This window comes from Podarcis tiliguerta (assembly GCF_965153285.1).
Source record: "Podarcis tiliguerta genome assembly, chromosome: 10".
Classification (NCBI taxonomy): Eukaryota; Metazoa; Chordata; class Lepidosauria; order Squamata; family Lacertidae; genus Podarcis; species Podarcis tiliguerta.
In genome coordinates, this window is record NC_139543.1 from 58,931,088 (window position 1) to 58,951,569 (window position 20,482).

At 44.2% G+C, this 20,482-nt stretch overlaps 1 protein-coding gene across 5 annotated transcripts in view; it reads right to left on the bottom strand.

Annotated features, from left to right (window-relative positions):
• The window catches only part of LMO3 (LIM domain only 3), a 96,037-nt gene that overhangs the window by 4,887 nt on the left and 70,668 nt on the right, over positions 1–20,482 (bottom strand). For all 5 annotated transcript variants that reach the window (XM_083402511.1, XM_083402509.1, XM_083402512.1 and 2 more), the window contains exon 3: positions 4,624–4,749. In XM_083402511.1, coding sequence (XP_083258637.1) covers positions 4,624–4,749 — 126 coding nt within the window. The remainder of the gene's footprint in view (positions 1–4,623; positions 4,750–20,482) is intronic.

Here is a 20,482-nt window from a genome sequence, read left to right on the forward strand (position 1 = left end):
CCAGCATAGGCATTGCCAAGGATGATGAAAGTCCAGCAACATCTGGAGGGATGCAAGTTCTTCACCCCTGCCATGGGCAATGTTTGCAAACCTATTCCAATATCATGTTTCATAAAGAAGGTGAAATGGCCTTCCCCCACCCAACCCCTTGCTTGACTTATATGGTGGTGGTAGCAGTGATAACACCGATGGGGTTCTTCAACCTTGGTCCCCAGCTGTTGCTGGACTACAACTCCCATCATCCCTAGCCAGGTCAGTCAATGGAGAGGAATAATGGGGTGGGAGTTGCAGTCCAGAAACAAATCTGAAGAATGCCACTCTAGATAATGTAGATAGAACAGTTGTTTCCCAACTTTCTACTTTCAAAGAAGAAAATATGACATTTCCTAATATTGACCTTGGCCAACCTGGCACCCTTTGGGACTGTGGATCCCATCAGCTATCTTACACAAACCAGTGGTCTATCTACTCTTAGTGGCAGCGGCTGTCTGGGGTCTCAGGCAAATGTCTCTCCCAGCGCCTGCTCCCCGTATATTCTGATTTGTAAGGAGCACTTAAGCCACAGTTTCCTGGTTTAGGCATCACAGGAAACAGTGGTTTAACATGCAGAGATGTCAATGCCAAAGCCAGGCAAGGTGAGGGGGTGGGTGCAGGCACAAGACTCCTTGGTCTAATGAACCATGGTTTAAAATTGAAATTGCAGTGTTATTTTTGAATCGGGCCTATTTGTACATCTAGCCAAGTACTATGTAATTGTACTTTGACTGGCAGTGACTCTCCAAAGTCTCAGGAAGAATTTTTCCCCATCTGCTATTACCTGGTCCTTTTGAGCAGAGGCACAAAAGATTGAGCCTGAGAAATTCTGCATGTACAACTTCCAGTGAGATTTGAGCCCTCTTCGTGTTCTTCATTGGATGTCCTGCTCTCTGGTGAGAACAGGCTTTGACTAAAGAGTTATTTCAACACTTTTTACAACATGCAAGCACACCTGAAAAAGTTAGTACTTGGCCATTAAAAAGTCCTGTGCTATTTTATTGTTTGCTAAATTGTGATTTTAAATCAATCTGTTAACTTCCAACATCACATCTAGCTATGGCCCTAGAATACACAAATCATTCATACTTGCAAATATTTATATTATTATTATATTTTAATTCTTCTTCTTTTTTTGCAGGCAAGAAGCGATGGCCACTATCTTTTTAAAAAAGAAAAAGAAAAGAAAACCTGTCACTAATCCGAAACCTCTATACACTGAAAAAGAAGCCCACCGTCTTTTGTTCTGTGGCTAACAAAAATTATCTGCCTTGCTTGACTGATAAAGATTAGCCGACTTCTTGCGTTAAAGAAGTTTATCTTGTACGGGATGAAGTGACAAGACAGTAACTAAGTGCTAATTGTGCATAACCAGCGCTAAAGATATGCAGGCCCATTACGACATGCAATAAATGAAGCGAACAACAAGAACGTATTAGACAGTTTTAATAATGACACTAGAACAGTGGTTTGGAGCAATAAGGATGGGGGAAAGTCTTTAAGAGTTTCAATTCAAAAGAGTATGCAATTATTTCGTACTTGAATGGATTCCACTGGTAGGGTAAGGCTGACCTTATTTTGAATGCAGACTCTTTAGTTCTGCACCAAAACAAGGCTGATGTATAGGAACTGTAAATGGCCCTGTAACTTCTAATTGCTTAGCATTATTACATAGTTTAAACAGTGGTTATTACTTGTCTGATATTTTAATTTTCTGCACATCGTGATGAAAAAGGTCAATTTGGCTTTGTTTTAGAATGTAATTGTAGAAAGCTATAATTATGGCAGCTGCACAATTCACACTGCATGAGGGATGCTCGGCTGTATGTGTGCGTGTGTGTTTTTAAAACTCACTACGTCGCTACAGAACGAAGCGGAGCAGCGTGGGCTGCCTCTTCCATTATTTTACCCCACACATTAGAGAAACGGGCAAATCCATTCATTTCTTGACCATGATACTTTCTGGGGGGTTTTAAGCCAGGACTAGCTAATGTGGCATAGGGACACGGGTGGCGCTGTGGGTTAAACCTCAGAGATTAGGGCTTGCCGATCAGAAGTTCAGCAGTTTGAATCCCCGCAACGGGGTGAGCTCCTGTTGCTCGGTCCCTGCTCCTGCCAACCTAGCAGTTCAAAAGCACATCTAAGTGCAAGTAGATAAATAGGTACCACGCCTGTGGGAAGGTAAAGGGCGTTTCTGTGCGCTGCTCTGGTTTGCCAGAAGTGGCTTAGTCATGTTGGCCACATGACCCAGAAGCTGTACGCCGGCTCCCTCGGCCAATAAAGCAAGATGTGCGCCGCAACCCCAGAGTCGGCCACGACTGGACCTAATGGTCAGGAGTCCCTTTACCTTTACCTAATGTGGCACTCTTTAGATGCTGTTGGACTACAACTCCCATCATCAGCTGAGCATTGGCCATGCTGTCTGGCACTGATGGGAGTTATGGTCCAAGGGCATCTAGAGGGCTAGCCCTGTTTTTACCCATCATTCAGTTCTGTCTCCACAGGAGTGGTCCATGTGGTGAGGCAGAGCCATAGAACGACCCTCCTGGCACTGGGGTTGCTGCAGCTTGCCATTGGGGTAGGGCTGGGCAGCTGTGAGGTTGGGGCTCCATCAGTGCACCAAGCACTGGAACCAATCTGGCAGCCCTACCAGGGCAAGCGCACAGCCCAAAGGTATATACATGGCAGAGTGCTAACTTTCTTGTAAAAAACAACCCTTACAGTCGCTTCTACAGCTCTGGATACCTCTGCACACCAATCTGGCATCTAGGCAGCTATTTCCAGGTCTGTGCTGTATAAAGCTGTTGCAGCAGCTGGAGACCACTCCCTTTCCACCAGTTTATGTACCTTCCCCTGATAGCGTGTGCACAGGTAGCTGGAGACTACGCCTACGTGGAAACTGCCTCTGCTCTTCCTGCTTCAGTTCCCTTCTGGTTCTGGGAGTGAGTGGTACAGGAGAGGGTAGGGAAGCACCCAGCACTTTCTTTGCCTGCCCTGCCTCTTCCTCCACTCTGAAGCTTCCCTTGCCTCTGATTCTTGCCTCCTGGTTGGTACAGGAACCCACGGACCACTGTTCCTCCTCTCCTGAGTGGGACTCCAGAGTCCTGCCAGTCCCTGACACTGCCCCACTCCAGTCCAGGTTAGTTGCAGTGACATTCCATTTGTGGCTTCCATGTTAAGCCAGTTAAGGTTCAGAAAGTAGGAGAGCTACCTCAACAAACATTTTTGTGTATTTTATAACATATTTAACGTGTGGCTTCTTCCAAAAAGTGGGCTGTACCCATTGTTATGCAAGCAAAGTTCCACTCTCCCAAGAGGACTCCCCTTTCTTCTGCTCCACTAACACCTCCCTGAAATCTGACTTGCAGGGTGCACATGGTGGCCGGAAGGGCTAGGAGAAGAGGAAGTTCTATTGTGCTCATGGAAGTTTGCTGTGCAAGTGGATTTTGGGATGCGTCCTGGGAGACGGGGGCAATTGGCAGGCCCCCAGCTGGCTCCAGCCCACCGGCCAACAGCCAGGGCAAACTCCAGCATAAAAAACTGTGACTCAAGCCTCAGAAACCTTTAGAGACTGAGCACGCAAGCCAGCAGAGATAAGAACTCTTTGCAATGGAAGTAGCGGACAGAGGCATATGTAAGCATATTTACAAGTGTTTATTCAGCATTAGAACAAAGGAAAAACATGTCGGCTTCCCTTTGTGTCCAAGCAAAAAGCATAGGCAAAAGCTATATAGAATGGAAGTTCTGCTGGAAGCAAACAGACATGTGACATACAAAAACTCCACATGCCTGTTCTAAAGGTGGAACGGAAATTCAATATCCTAACAGTGGATACAGCCCAATGTGCATTTCAACACTTATGGAGTGTTGAAAACTGAATAATAATATTCTTCGAATGTTGGGGTCCATCAGAGTTTTAAAGTTTTGCAGCTCTGCAGCATTTTAACCTGAAAGTCCAAAAGAAACTGTCCATGTACAATTTTATAATGGGTTGGACTTAGTCATGGTCAGAGAAGGATCAAGTGGTTTCAGTGGGTCTAAAATAGCGATGACTTACTTGAGCCCAGTTGGTTTCTGCAGGTCTAAGTCTGGATTCAAGCCAACATGCTCAAAGTCAAAATGAAGCGGATCTCCGAAAGGATAGGACCTCCATAATTTCATGGCCACAGAAGGTTTTGCTCTATGTGATACTGGGGCTCAGTGATGGTGGCAGCATTACGATGGAGCTGCCACTCAAATTCGGAGCTGCATTCAGATGCAATTTGCACCAATGGATTTTAGCATTACAATCAAGAGTGGCCTCAGGTTTGCAAGCCATGGTTTACCATGTTTGCTGCTAAACCATGAACAAAGTACACAGTACCATCACTGTAGATGTGAGACAAAGGGGAGCACCTGTAATACTGAACCACAGATAATTATTGTGCAAGAGTAGGGTTGCTGTGATAAGAGGTAGGTGAGAGCAGGTACACTGTGTCCAGTTTTGCCCAGAGAATGATAGCAAGCTATTGTGCCTCCATACCCTCCTAATTCTAGGTCAGTCCCAAGTTGGTTTCAGTACATGGAAGGAGACTTAAGAAACTCTCCTACCTCTGATTACAAAGTTGACAGGCAAAGCAGTCCAGGTGGTAAACATTGTCCTTGGCCCTCATCACCATCTCAAAAGCAGGGATGAGTTTGCTGCAGGCTGCACAGTTCCCCGTAACGCCAAATAACCTACAGAAGAAAAAAGGAAGAAGAAAAAAAGATGAGTGGAGGAGGCATGATTGGTTGGGTCAAGAAAAGAGAAACCCCCTATACAGTACCCAATAATCACACTTGCATTTTTCTTCCTTCCAGGACATAAATCTATATTTGATTTCACCACGAGACTAAACTTCTCTCGAAAATGCTAAAGTGCAAATACACCGAGAGGGCGATGGTGGAGGCACAAACTGCTTTTCATCTCCACTCGCAGATAAGCATTCTACTGTCATAAAGCTTTCTACAAAAGGCGGAAAGATATGGAACTGTGGGGAAATGGTTGATTCTCTCCCTTCGCGAGAAAAATCTACATAGCTAGCATACAGTACGTAAAGTTACTCGATGTGGTAGGGAGTGAGGATTCTCATTCTTGGAAAGACGATAAAAGAAGGGGAAAACAACAAGCCTGGGACTATGTTATAGGGTATATAGATTTCATAAATACATAAGAAATAATAATAAATAAAGCTCAGCAAAATGTTAGCCTATGGCACAGATTGTGGAGTGAGTTTGTCCGATAGTGCAGTAAAATATAATAATAATAATAATAATAATAATAATAATAATAATAATCCACAACTCCTTGGAGCTCACTGTAAATACGAGTGTGATGTAAAACCTTGGCCTCCGTGCTATTTATTTGTAACACACAAGCTTTAGCAAAAGAGGAAATAATACTTCGGTGATGGTGCGGGGAAGGCTCCCGTTGCAGTCATTTTTGACACCTAGTGCTAAAAGCTTTACCATTATTAAAGAGCATTTTATGAAGAAGTCATTTAAAGCGTCAGAAAGCATTAGTGGTTCATGCACCTTCCAACCTTGTACCATGCTTATAGCTATGATTATGTTATTCAAGTAGCCCATTAAAGTAAATGAGGCAGTCAGCTATATATAGCCACATTAGGAGCGCAGGTACATTATATTGTAGGAACAATTTCAAATCTCTTATGAAATGTTTTAACTTTGGTGATGGGGGGTGGGGAGAACCCACTTCCTTTTTTAAAACAGATGCGCGTGCATACGAGCACAGTCGCACATTGTTCAAGGTGGTCCCCTTCCTCCGCACACAGCTGGTATGTTCCAAATAATGAAATAATCCACACACATCTATACAGAATTTTAATTCTAATAAGGGAGGATTATGAACTTTTTTCCTTTCCTTTTCGGATGCACACACCACCGATCTTTGAAACCAACTTTAATGCAAAGCTACTTAATACATGCAAATGGGTTTTTTTCCCCTTTTAAAAAAGTAGCAATGCTCTTCCTCTGTGTTTAGCAGTTAATGCCATTTTAAAGTATGATACAAAATAGATGAAAATGCCACATCTGCCGCCTTCCTTTTTGCTCTTCAACATCAGGCTGACAGCAGAAAAATATTAATGGCTCTCGGGGGAAATGCCGAATTAAAAGCAGTTCTGAGCTAATGAATTCAAAGGTGCTACAGTCGAAAACTTGGTTTGGCAACACACACAGATGAGCGCAAACCTTCCCGTATGAAAGGGGTGCACCAGCGGTGCCTGCACAGCTAACCAAGTCCTGACATCAGCCCAGTGCACACATTTTGCATAATACATACGGCATGTTTATTTTTAAAGTTATAAACCACTTTTCTGCTGATTGTCTGGTGCACCAGTTTACCCTGATTTCACATATATATATATATATATGTTCAGAGATAAACAAAACAACAACAAGGCTTAATCACCAGCATCCCTATGTTCATCAACTCCTGGTAGATTTATTATTCAGTCTCATGTCAACTTCATTTTGCTAATTGTGAAGACGGATGATTAAAATTATATGTACACACAGAGAGACAGAGGGTTGTGTGTCTCTCCACAATCACTTCTCAAAAGATTCCACCCCAGCAATTCTCAAATGGCCTTGGGCAAGCCATGCTAGTTCAAAAACAAAAAGAGGCTGGATCCCACTAAGCCCTACTCAAAGTAAACTCACTGAAATGAATGGGACTAAGTTGGTACTACTAACTTCAGTGAGTCTACTCTGAGTAGGACTAATACAACACAACGGCTCAAATACTAGCAGAGAGGCACTTCAGAGTAAAACTGAGGTCACAAATGCATTCATTTATTTCAAATAATTTATATATCACTTAATTAAATAGCTCCTAAGCAGCGTTCATTGAACAAATCAAAACAATTACTGATGGGCAAATAAAAGAAGCAATGTTTGAAAACAGATATGCATAACTTATTCCCAAGTCTGGAGAGGCTTGGTGAAACAAACGGAAGGCTTTGGGTTTTATATTATAATAGCAAGACCTTGAACTTGGCATGGTTGGAAATCAGCACCTATTTGAGCAGAGGTGCAATATGCTGGCAGGATCTCAGGCCTATCGGCAACTGTGCTGCAGTGTTCTGCACTAACAGCAGCTTCCTGAGCAACTGCAAGCTAAGCCCCAGTTTGCAATAATCCCACCTTGATGCTACCCATGCTTAAAACGACCATAGTCAATCCAGGAGTGGCAGCAGTTGATGCTCCAGTCAATGGTGGTGGAAGGTGCTACTAGCCCCAGAGCTCAACTGGGCATCTAGTGGAAGAGGCTGAGGTGAGAAGCAGCCCCCCAAGCTGAGTACTTGCTCTTTCAGGATATTTCCACACAGGGCAGGCAGACATAGGAACGGCTCATCCACAGAGCTTACATCTTGGCAGCACTCAAATTCAATGGTAGTCCATTTCCCTGGTGGTGGTGCTTGGCTTAATAGCCATCTCTGGTGATTCTGTGCTCTCGCTTCCTCTGTTCTTCCTGAACAGTACAATTGAGTGGAGCAACACTCAGACATGGTCTTCAGCATCTACCTTACACGGCACTCTACCCCATGGGGAAGTGTCAGTGACTGGCCCCACAACCTGGTCCCACAATCATAAGTCAATTAAATTAATCTAAATTAATTTAACAGCTTGGGGAATTAAAATAATAACAAGAGCTTGTTTCCAAGAAGCCTGGTCAGGAGAGCAAGTCCCGTTTTCAAGTAAAGTTGGTCCACCTCTGACCTTCTCCAGCCAGTTGGACTCCCACTCTCATCAGCTTCAGCCATCAGGGATGATGGGACTTGGAGTGCAACACCATCAGGAGGGCACCAGGTTGGGGAAAGCTGATCCACCAAATAAATAAACCAATCTTAAACTAAATTAGAAGAACAGAACCCAGAAGTGGGTTGTTTTTTTTTTTTAATGGAACAGCAGCATCTAGGCCAAAGCAAGACATGCACTAGATCAGGGATGGGGAACTTGTGAGCCTCCAGATGGACTCCCAATATCTGGAGGGGGATCAGGTCCGCTAGACGATGGGTCAAGCAGCTCACTAAGAGGTTGCAGCACTCAACGTCACCCAACCTGGAAGAGATCAAACTGGGCATAGGAACATAGAACATAGCTGCCTTATACTGAATTGCATCTAGCTCAGCAATGTCCACATTGACCAGCAGTAGCTCTACAGGATTTCAGTTTGGGGTCTCTCCTACCTAGAGATGCTGGGGACTGAACCTGGGACCTTTAGCACTGAGCTACAGATCTTCCCCAGTCTTTGGAAACCTTCCAGGGAAGAGGTGCACACACCTTCCTGATCAACAAATTCCACAAGGCCTGTGTTGGCTTCATAACAGGAGAGTAAGGATGTAAGAAGGCATCACTTTGCCTTCCTCCCTCTATCTGTTGCACACAACACTGCTTCCTTTCTGCTGCAGTTCGTCTTCCACCCAAAACTGTCTCACTGTTTGCTCTGGCAAAATTACATAGCTTACGCAATTTATGTAATTGACTATGTGAATTTTGTTGCCATTATGATACTCCACTGTATTCCTTTCAATGCAATGGAAAGACAATGCAAACTGGGGTGATGGGGACGTAATCAATTACCTATCTTTTGTGGTCTGAAAGCAACAGCAACAGCTGTTGATTGATTTCCATAGTGGAAATGGGATGAATAAGTGAGCTCCAGCAATTTCAACTCCTGTTTCCCTTTATTCTCCAACAACCTTACATGGGACACCGGATGCTGTAGACCAAGGTGGTTACACGCCTGCCAGCAACACACATAGAAATTAGTCTTTGTTAGCACTATGCTCCAACAGCTATGCTGTGCAATGGCACAGCAAAGGCCAATCCAGGTTTGAACCCCTGTGCGGACACAATCCTCAGCCTGCCAACAACACTGGATATCGGCATGAGCTGACTCAACATGGTTATTACTACCAGAACAGCAGGGAGAGACTTTTTGGAGCAGGACTCTGGCAGAGCCAGGAAGAGGAGAATTAATAATAATAATAATAATAATAATAATAATAATAATAGATAAAATTTATTATTTATACCCAGCCCATCTGGCTGGGTTTCCCCACCCACTCTGGGCAGCTCCCAACAGAATATTAGTAATAATAATAAAGCGATAAAACAACAAATATGAAAAACTTCCCTAAACAGGGCTGCCTTCAGATGTCTTCTAAAAGTCAGATAGTTGTTTATTTCCTTGACATCTGATGGGAGGGCGTTCCACAGGGCAGGCGCCACTACCAAGAAGGCCCTCTGCCTGGTTCCCTGTAACCTCTCTTCTCACAGTGAGGAAACCACCAGAAGGCCCTCGGCGTTGGACCTCAGTGTCTGGGCAGAACGATGGGGGTGGAGATGCTCCTTCAGGTATACTGGGCCGAGGCTGTTTAGGGCTTTAAAAGTCAGCAGGATAAATGAGTGAGAGGGGAAGGGACTGGTTCACCTGCACTGGGTACCAAGCTGAGTGGGCGCCACAACAATTATGTAGAATGGAACATGAGAGGCAGAGTACACACCAAATTTTGGTATCACACAAGATGCCGCTGAAATTTGAAAGCCCAATCTCCACCATGTATGAATGCTGCTACCAAAGGGACAGTGTCCTATTTCCACGCACACATGGAACTTGATCCACCCTAAATAGTGCCAAGGTATGGGTAGAATTCACCCCTGTGTCCCCAGCCTCCAATGTTCAGTCTGATGTGGGAGGAACATGTGCCAGTTTCCGACTAGGCAGGCAGGAGTTCAAATGGGTTAATCCTGAAAAACGGCACCTCCAGCACTCAGAGCGGCTCAGCTACAGAGCTCACCAAGAAACTGGCAAGGCCTAACTCACAAGGTTAAAAGAGCTCTGCTTATGCAGCACTGAACTCATTGGGAGGTCAGGATATACATGTCGTAAATTAATTTCATTTAGGAAGGCTTACCTTAGACAAGGTTTGAGATCTCTTGATCTACAGCAGGGGTTGCTAAACCGTGCTTCATTCAGGTGGCCCACGGCATGTCCGCATTAAATATTCATAATGATTTTTAATTGTATTTTTATTGCTACTTTTATCTCTCACGCTGCATTCTACTGTATTACAATTTGAATTCCATAGATAAAAACACAATTAAACACCATGCAGCTTCTAGTCTATTGCATTACAATTTCTACAATAGGCAGAAAATTCATTAAGCGGTCTTCCAGAGACTCCATCCATTTTCAAGTGGTCCATGGGGGAGAACATTTGGAAACCACCAATCTCCAGCAGCACCTTATTGTCGCTTTTGAAGAATAATTGACTAATATGTTATAGAACCACACCGGGGACTACAATGAGCAATTCAGTATCATTATTTCCTTTCATTTCAATTACCAGGGCCCTAAGCTGCATCGAAAAGTGAGGTTCTCTAAAGAAGGGATGGGGAACCTGTGGCCCTGCAGGTGTCAGACTTCACTTCCCAACAGAGCATGGCGAATGCTCAAAGCATGATGCGAGCTGAATTCCATCAATGTATTATAAACCACAGGTGCCTCATACCTGCTTTGCAGCTTTTCAACAGGAGTACATAGGACAGATCCATTTGGTGGTGGCGGCTGTTTTTTAAATGAACATGTAAAAGCTTCCTTACTCCATGATAGACCAAACACAAGTGTTACCGATGGAAAGCCACGCCAGGAGATGGGATTATTTATTCTCCACTATATGCTGCATCTAAATTTGCATGCTCCAATTCTTTGAGCCGTGAGAGGTTTTGGGAGGTTCTGGTGGTTATCCTTGTAGAGGACATCAGGAGAGCTTTCTGACATTGTGCCCTATTCACATTCCTTGACAAAATATGGGTTGACCCTAGGTGGAGATTCACAGCATTAACATTCCAAAAGGCATTGCTCCTTCAACAGTTTCTTGGGGAGGGTGCTCATCAACCTAAAGCTGCCTCTTTGACCTTCATCCCACCCCCAGTGTCAAGAGAAAGAAGGAAGGGGGGATGGGAAGGTAAAAGCCCTCCCCAAAGGACTCTCTTCTTCCAAAAGACTTCAGCTAGAGAGAACAATCTGCACGGAATCACCCTGAGATCTACGGATTAAGGGCGTAGATAGAAATTCAATAAATGAATGAAGAATGAATGAAGAGGGAAGGACGCGTCTTGAGGAACTGATCTTAACTGTGCAGTATAGCATATGTATGTGACTTTGCAGGTGATCTTCTGCAGGTGATTCCTTAAGCTGAAGGAATATATGCTTGATCAGACAAGAAAGCCTGTATGTCCTCTTTTTCCAGGACACACCCTCTTTTTCATGGCTAGAGTCATCATAGCGACCCAGAGTTAGAAGTTGGGAAGTATATCCTCTTTTTTGCACTTCAAAATATGGCAACCCTAAGCCCACTCTTTTGTCACCAACAGAGGGAAGGCTGGGGTGTCCACACATCCTACTTTGCAGTCCTCTATTTGAAGATATGCTTGATCCAGGCCCCATCCATCCATCCATCCATCCATCTGTAACATAAGAAGGGAGTGCAGCAGGGACCTTGAAGTTGTCCATCAACAGTGAGTGTCTGGATAACAGACTGAACAGGCACATACCACCTCGTCACCTTTCTTTGCTATGGTGGGATGTACTGTATATCATTCCTAAATCTGCATAAGTCAGCATAGGCAAATTTCATACAAATCTGAATCTTATTTTTCGGGCAATGCATCTCCTCTTTTTTTTGGCAACCTCCCTAGAGCAGGTGGCCTTTGGAGGCTCCTTAAGTAGGGCAGAAATTGCAACAGCCCCCACCTCCCACCCAGCACCTGCCTCCCAGAGGTATCTTGATAGTATGGATCATGGTTGTGGATAGACCTAACCTCCATGAATTACACACTGAGTTAGGGTAAGGTATAAATCCTGAAGAATGAGAAAAGACACACACTTTGTCTAGTTATGTAGGACTCCCACAAATGTTGCTGAAAAGCTTATTCTAAAATCTTAGCTGCTTTAAGGCTACGCAAGAGACTTCTTGCAGTTGCGTTCTTGCACTCAGACCAGGGCTAAATATGAGCTGGTGTTAATTCTGAATATAGCTGCTTGTTTGCATTAAGAACAGCCGCCCCCCTCTTGCTATTGTTATATTATTATTACCACTACCCCACAATGCCACGTTGAAATTCTGAACCGAGTTCTTCTATTCCACCGTCCCCAATTTTCAATTGCTTTCTTTCCCCGAGCATTTATCAGCTACCTGATTAGAATTTGTTTCCACACAAACCATTGATCATCAGCCTATTACTAGGCAAATGACAGTTAATTACCCACTACATTAACCACTGGGACCCAAGACCTGCTTCTCCTGCCATCAGTCAACATGATAAATGTGGCAAGTTCAGTAATGCATGGCCAGCCCCGAGCTGCCTGGTATAGTGTGAACAACCCTCAATCTCACTTCCAGGCCCAGGAAAATCTATGGCAATCTGCATAATTACAAGCTCTGGGTTAATAACAGACAAATGATTTGTTGCATCTAAACAAAGTCCTTGGAACGGGCCTGGTCTCCTGTGGTTTTCCTCGGGCCGGTTATGCTCTGCCATCGGTGCACTTTCTTGTATAATGTGCATTTAAAAAAAAAAAGGGGGAAAAAGGGGGTGGAAGGAAAGAAATGCCTTTCCCAATACTATACCTTTCCCAGTTTGTTGCTTTCCAATTTATGGATTCTGCATATGTGATTTTTAATCATTAAAGAACTCTTGGAGCAATATTATCTTAATTATTCTCTGCTGTAACCAGGGAATTAGGCTTCAGATAAAATTTTCTTCTTCCCCGCACTTCTCCTGCCTCGCTGGAGGCTCCATCAGTTTTCATCTGCACCTGGACTCTGAAATCCTAATGATGAATTATTGCCCCTTTCCCTAAGAGGGCGAACCTTACAAGGGAACATTTTACTGAACTGTCAAGCTCACAGACCGAGTGCGGAGATGCGGAAATCTGATCTAATTTACTGCAAAACGACGCACTTGTTAGACTTTTCTCCCTCCGTTTCGTCCCAAGGATCAAGAGATCAGTCAGTAGCCAGGCACTGCCTACTCCTTTGCCGGGGAGAGAGGGAGAGGGAAAGGGAGAGAGCACAGGGGTGGCGTCAGTTAGGTTCTCTAGGAGGCTCAAGATAATAGAAATTGAAACCAAGTTTTTGTTTAGCTGGGAAAGGAAGAAAAATTCTACTCAGGGCAAGAAATAGTCCCTCCACCAAGACAGGTTCACCTTGGCCTTGGTCCTAAGCACTGTCTCACTCTGCTTCCGACTATATTGTTGGTCTTTCTACATGCTTCCACCTCCCTCCAGCCTAAAACTACCACATTTTGATTTTGCGGATGAGATGCCTGGGATGGTAGAGCAAGAGGAGAACCAGGGGGAAGAATGTGGCAAGCCATGGATGGAGCTTTTGTCATGTCAGGGGTCAGAATCCGTTGTTAGGAGGAAAGCAGGATATGGAAGGACACAGCAGAGGCTAGCAGAATGTAGAATCCATTGGCTTTTCAGGCCCCAGGACCAATTGCCAGAGAAATGCATCACCAGTCAGACTGATTGGAAGGGCTCATCTTAGACTCCTTTCAAGTTAAAGAGGGCAAACTCCAGCAGAGGCACAGTTCAGCGAGTAGCCTATGAATTAGGCTCCAAGTGCCAGTAGCAGCTATTTGCCCAGACAGCTGCTACAGGCACACTTGTGGAGCCCCTTTCCAATCCCTTCAGTGTTGTAAGTGCTGCTTCGCACTCAGTGTCTTTATTCAGCAGACAGTATACTGCAGCTTTCCATTCAAGAAAGGCAACTGAATGAGCAGTTGGCAATGCTAGCAGAGATCTTCCATATATATGCAACTGCTACAGTCACCTCAAGGAAAAACACAGATTGCTGTTATATTGCAGTTCCATGCCTTTAAAACTTTTCAAAATACCATGGGCTTCAAAAGATCTAATAGGAATACAACAGAAATACAGAAATAGAAAGCAGTGATCCAGCTCATTGTCTTCCTAAGGCACTGGACTAGACCTGCCGGTGATATCACCCACGCTCCAATGTACAAGGGGTTACGCAGTGGTGAGTGGGGAAGTATTTATTTATCCATAGTTCTATAGTGTGTTATGATATAAAGCAGATACACTCAAACAAAATAACCCAAACCCATTGACTCTGTATTTTGAGGAAATAAGGGGTTCTTTCCATGTGAGTTCCGGCTCAAAAGTGGGGTTCCAGGTAAAGAGCTCTTCTGATTTTCATGAGTGTGTGACACGTAATGCTTCATTTGTGCTTCCATTTTTAGGAAAGACAGTTGTGTGCTTAACAAGCAAACAGTTTTTCAGATAGCACAGCACTATTGTAGACTACCCCAATACAGAATCTCAGCATGAACCAGCAACCAATAGCACCTTTCACAACCTTCCACCACGTCTCCAAATTAAACTGTGCATTCAATAGGGGTGTGTTCAATATCTTTCATCGATACCGATTAACTGCCAACATGTGTTCTTGGGCCCATAATGAGCAGGATCACGGCTTGGGCTTAAAGGTGCAGACTCAGTATCTTAGTTCCAGATGTATTTGGCTCTCCACCTCCAAACCCTCCCTCCTGGTAGGAAACTAGGGCAGGGCAGGCAGATTGCTGTATGTGCAAGGTGAAGGAGGCAAAGTAGCTACTATTTCAGCATCGTATTCGATTGATGAAACTGCAGGAAAAGGGTTGGATAGATGCAGGTGGCGCTGTAGTCTAAACCACTGAGCCTCTTGGGCTTACCGATCAGAAGGTCGGCAGTTTGAATCCCCCCCCCCCCACGACGGGGTGAGCTCCCGTTGCTTGGTCCCAGCTCCTGCCAACCTAGCAGTTTGAAAACATGCCAGTGCAAGTAGATAAATAGGTACTGCTCTGGCGGGAAGGTAAATGGCGTTTCTGTGTGCTGCTTTCGTTTCACCAGAAGTGGCTTAGTCATGCTGGCCACATGACCCGGAAAAACTGCAGACAAACGTTGGCTCCCTCGGCCAGTAAAGCGAGATGAGAGCCGAAAACCCAGACTTGTCTGTAATTGGACTTAACTGTCAGGGGTCTTTTACCTTTACTTTTTTAGTCCATATCTTCATTGATATCAAGACTGTCGTCAATTGCAGTGCCGAGAATTCTAAGCAGGACCAGACCGGCCACTGGGGACGCAGCAGGACAACTGGGTAGAAAAATGCTGCAAGGAGCCAAAAGAAAATCCCTGGCCAGAAAATAGCCCCAACTCTTTGCTAGGGACAGTGCTGCTCCTATCACTAGGCAAAGTCAGCCATACGGAAGAGGGAGGAATTTGATTCACTCCACATTTGAAGGAGAGCCTACCGAACCCACACCATCCAAAACAATTCATGAAACCGAAAACACAGCCATCCGCCAAGATTCACATTCCTCCTGATTTTGCAGTGCTGTTCTCCATCCAAGTAATGCGTTCAAAAACGCATTTACTAGATTGTGCATGAAATGCATATATTCTTGAAAATAACAAACAAAAATGGCTTTGCAACACTGCATATAAATTTGTGTAGTAGGAGTAATTAACACAAAAATGCTGATGGGTTTTCATGAGGACTTAAAAAAAAAAAAAACAGAAACGGATGTGGAAATGCAGAGAACTTAATTTAAGATTGGAAAAATGAGGAACTGAGAGACACTGCAATTGACAGATTCATCCATCCCTAGACAGGCTGAAGACTCCAAAGGCAATTTTCAGGTGCTGCTGCTTTGGAGCAGTACCTATAAACAAACAACAGCAACAACAGAAAGGCAGGGACTTTGCCTCTCAGACGTAGGCTACATTTATACAATATTTCATACTAGAACCAGTAAATACTGTGTTTTTACCTAGTCTACACACAATCCAGACCTATTGTATAGTTTTTTGGCCCTTGGAAAGTGCTTCTTGGGAAACTGGTTTCATTTGGAAAATAAAAGCTGATGGCAGGTTAATTTTATTTTGCCCCACAGTGTGTCCATTTGAAAATGGATGAGAAGAAACATGGGAGGTCCCAGAGATTGGGAACATATCCACATCTGCTGAGTGAGGTTGTCAAGGATAGGTGTATAATATAACGAGGCTGAAATTAGCTCTTCATTCATCTGGGCATGTTCAGAAGGGAAAAGATGTTGATAATCTCATCAAGGGGAGGGTTTTCAAAAGCATATCAAGTACCTACACCCACCCTCACTGATGACAGGATCTAGAATCAATCTAGAATGAAAGCAGCATGTTGAAGACAAGCCAGAACCTTTCCAGATTGAGAAAAGCCACATATTTTATGCTACAAACAGTTAAGGTGTATGCAGATACTCTAAGGAACCAGATACGCAAGGGAGGGAGGCTAGAAGGAAAAGGATTGAGGAGTTGATATCAGTTTGACACTGCCATAGCAAAAAGGTGTGGCAAAATCTCCAGCAGGGATGGCCAGAACTATCTATTTCACATATATTCATTCATAAGGCTGTTCCTCACATTTCAGTATTAATCCAATTTTTATTTAGTTATTAAATTTGTGCACTGCCTTTCATCCATAGATCTCAGGGCGGTTCACAACACAAAAATACAAATTCAAAATTCTGCACAAAACCTTTGCATTTTTAAATGTACTTATTTTAAAATACACGTTTTTTATTCCTTTTTCAAAGCCAAGGACTGCATCTCAAAATTCAGAGAGGGGCAAAGTCCAGAGGATAACTGTGTTCTGATTCATGCATTAGTCTCAGAAAGTGCAGATTGGGGTCAGTTCATATGAGAATTTGCCCAGAACCAATTCCTCGAGAAGCCCCAGTCTCCTTTGTGTCTACCTCAGCTATTGATTCCCTGCAGCGAGCTCAGTGCACAGGATGCAAACCCTTCCCTGCTGCAGCTCAAACATGTTGCATATACTATTTTGTGTGACCCCCTTGTAGGACCACGCCCCTGGAACCTCCCTGGGAAACTTCACTAGCCTAAGTGGTGCCTTTATTCAAAATTAATTTTTCCTTCTGCAGAACTCGAATGGTATTTTTCTGAAGCAAAGAACTGCACCTGAAAACTAAAGAAGCAACACAATGACCATACTAATGGTTTTTGGGGATGGGTGAGGAGAGGTTATATAGTTCATATCAAGTAATTCGCAAGCTTTTTGTTTGTTTGTTTATAGAATACTGCAAAACACCTAGACTGCACCAAAAATCCCACACACACAGTTACGAATCATTTCAAGGTTCACTGTTCATTCACCTAAATCAGGCATAGGCAAACTCGGCCCTCCAGATGTTTTGAGACTACAATTCTCATCATCCCTGACCACTGGTCCTGTTAGCTAGGGATGATGGGAGGTGTAGTCCCAAAACATCTGGAGGGCCAAGTTTGCCTATGCCTGACCTAAATGTTTAGCTCCTCTTGTGAATATTACCATTCCTTTCATACTCATGCAGACAAAAGTAAGCAGTTTAGCAGATCATTCACATCCATCTCTCTGTGTAAAGTGAAGGAATGTCAGGAGCTGAAGACATTCAACCAGTGGTTGTGGTACAACTTTTTAGCACCCTTCATTTGAAAGTTGAAAAATTCAACATGCCCTAATAGCCCATGTATGCCACACATTGAGCTTCTTTAATATACTAAAAGGAACCCAAGCAATAAATGGCATTTCAACAGGGACAAATGTAAGGTTCTGCACTTAGGCAGGAAGAACCAGATGCACAAATATAGGATGGGGGCACCTGGTTTACTATCAGGACGTGTGAAAAGGACCAAGGGGTCTTGGTAGATCATAAGCTTTGCATGTGTCAAAAGTGTGATGCAGCAACAAAAAAAGCTAATGCTATTCTAGGCTGCATCAACAGAAGTATAGTGTCCCAACTGAGGAAAGTAATAGCACTGATTTATTTTGCCTTGGTCAGAGCACACCTGGAATACTGTGTCCAGTCCTAGGTGCCATAATTTCAGAAGCATACTGGCAAGCTGGAACGTGTGCAGAGGAGACTATGGAAACCAAGCCTTATGAGGAACAATTGAGGGAGTTTGCTATGTTTAGTCTGGAAAAGAGGAGACTAAAGGCACAGTTTTCATGCTGTCCCAAAACTCAGGGGGTGGGGAGCGGGGAGGATTTTAGACCTCTAGAATGGTTATTTATTTTATTTTATTTATTTCATTCTAAAAATTATACCACTTGACTTCAGAAAAAGTATAAAACAATAAAACTATCAATAAAAAAATACAAGTATAATTTAAAATGTACAGCAAGTTAAAAACTCAATAGAATAGACTAAATCAAATTAAAACTCACACAAACTTTCCAAACATCTGGGCAGGCTTGTCTAAACAAGAATGTCTTCAGGAGGAGCCAAAAAGAATACAGCGGAGGCCTGATATCAATAGGCGGGGAGTTCCAAAGTGTCGGTGCTGCCACACTGAACTATCAAATTCTTACCGATGTCAGGTACCATGTGGCACCTGTCAAAGTGCCAATTCCGCCAATCAAAGCAGTCAAGTGGGCTGCTATAAAATAACCTCTATTAAAACAGAGGAGATCAAGGGGGATAGCTCAGTGGAAAAGCACCTGCTCCACAGAAGGCCCTGGGTTCAATCCCTAGTACCTCCAGATATGGTTGGCGAGAGACTTTTTGAGAAACCCTGGAGAGGTGCTGCCAGTCTGTGAAGACAATATTGAAGTAGATGCAGCAGCCGATGGTGTGATGGGGCAGAGACCTTCATAAGACTTCCCAGCTGGTGAGTCACACTGTGCTTACTGGGAAAGAGAGATGGTGCAAATGCATCTGCGGGAGTTTTGGATTAGCTCCAGCGGTGCATTTGCACTACATTGACATTGCCACAGCCTCGCCTCTCTTCGTCCAAGCAAGCAGCAGTGACTCACCTGCTGGGAGGTCAGGTAAGCATCTCGTACCACCACACTGCCCACTACTGACTTAGTGGTTCAATGGCCCAGTGTCCACCTAAGTAAGTAAGTAAGTAAATTTTTATTTATACCCCGCCCTCCCTGGCCAAGACCGGCCTCAGGGCAGCTAACATCAAATATCAAATACATCAAAACGCAAACAAACAATTGATTAAAATACAGCTTAAAAATTATAATCAGGATAAAATTAAATGACTGCGCATGAATTACAACCATAGGGGTCGGGAACCTCAAGTATTCATCAGGGCCAGTATTCATCATGTTGGTCCCACATGAGCCAATAATAATATTAATAATAATTTATTATTTATACTCTGACCATCTGGCTGGGTTTCCCCAGCCAAAAGAACACCAAAATACAATAACCTATCAAACATTAAAAGCTTCCCTAAACAGGGCTGCCTTCAGATGTCTTCTAAACGTCTGGTAGTTGTCTTTCTCTTTGACATCTGGTGGGAGGGCATTCCACAGGGCGGGTGCCACTACCGAGAAGGCCCTCTGCCTGGTTCCCTGTAACTGGGAACTGCCAGAAGGCCCTCGGCACTGGACCTCATTGTCCAGGCAGAATGATGCAGGTGGAGATGCTCCTTCAGGTAAAAGGGCCAAGGAGGTAACTAACAGGGCCTATAGAGGGGGGGTCAAACTGGGCCCAGACCGAAGGTCAGGTGGAACAACTCCGTCTTGCAGGCCCTGTGGAAAGATGTCAAGTCCCACAGGGCCCTGGTCTCCTGCGATAGAGTGTTCCACCAGGCTGGGGCCAAAGCCGAAAAGGCCTTGGCCCTGGTTGAGGCCAGTTTAAGGCAGCTCCCTACATCCCTAGGTCAAACTTTTTCAAAGTTTCTCTTTGGTTGCAACTACAAACCGGGCCGCCGCTGAATCTCTCCCCTTGGTATAGCAGCCAGGAAGGCTGATAGGCTGCGAAAGAAATTATGCCATGCTTTATTAAATGGTAAACAGCTGTTTCAGTCACAATACGGCACATGCTAATTGAAGAATGCCGTAAGCACTTCTCCACTAATAAAGGGCTTTTAGGAGACAGGGGACTGAGGGGGAGAAAATATGTACCACGTACAAAATTACTTTCATAGGTGCCCTTCCTTTCAAATTCAGGCACGCGGGTCATTCCAGGTGAGAAGCACACTCTGAGAGGCAACGCATGGGAATGAATATTCAATAATCATTAGTGGCTTTGCTCGAGGCTCACGGCGTCATGGGTAAAAAAGGCAGGAGGAAGAATGAAGGCGGAACTCAGCTCCTTGTCAGGCTTCCGCGACTCAGGGCTGCTGGGAGAGACGTCAAGGCGGAACCTGTGAAGCGTCAGGTGACACACTTCCGACTTGCTCCTAGGAAACATGCCAAAGATTTTGCCCAAGGAAACTGAATTAAGGACGCAATGCTAAGCAGAGCCGCTGGAGCTGGCAAAGGTCATGGGCACAGTGCTTCCTGGGGGCTGGGAAATTCCCTTACACACAAAAATTGTGAGAAGCCACGAGGGGGAGAATTCT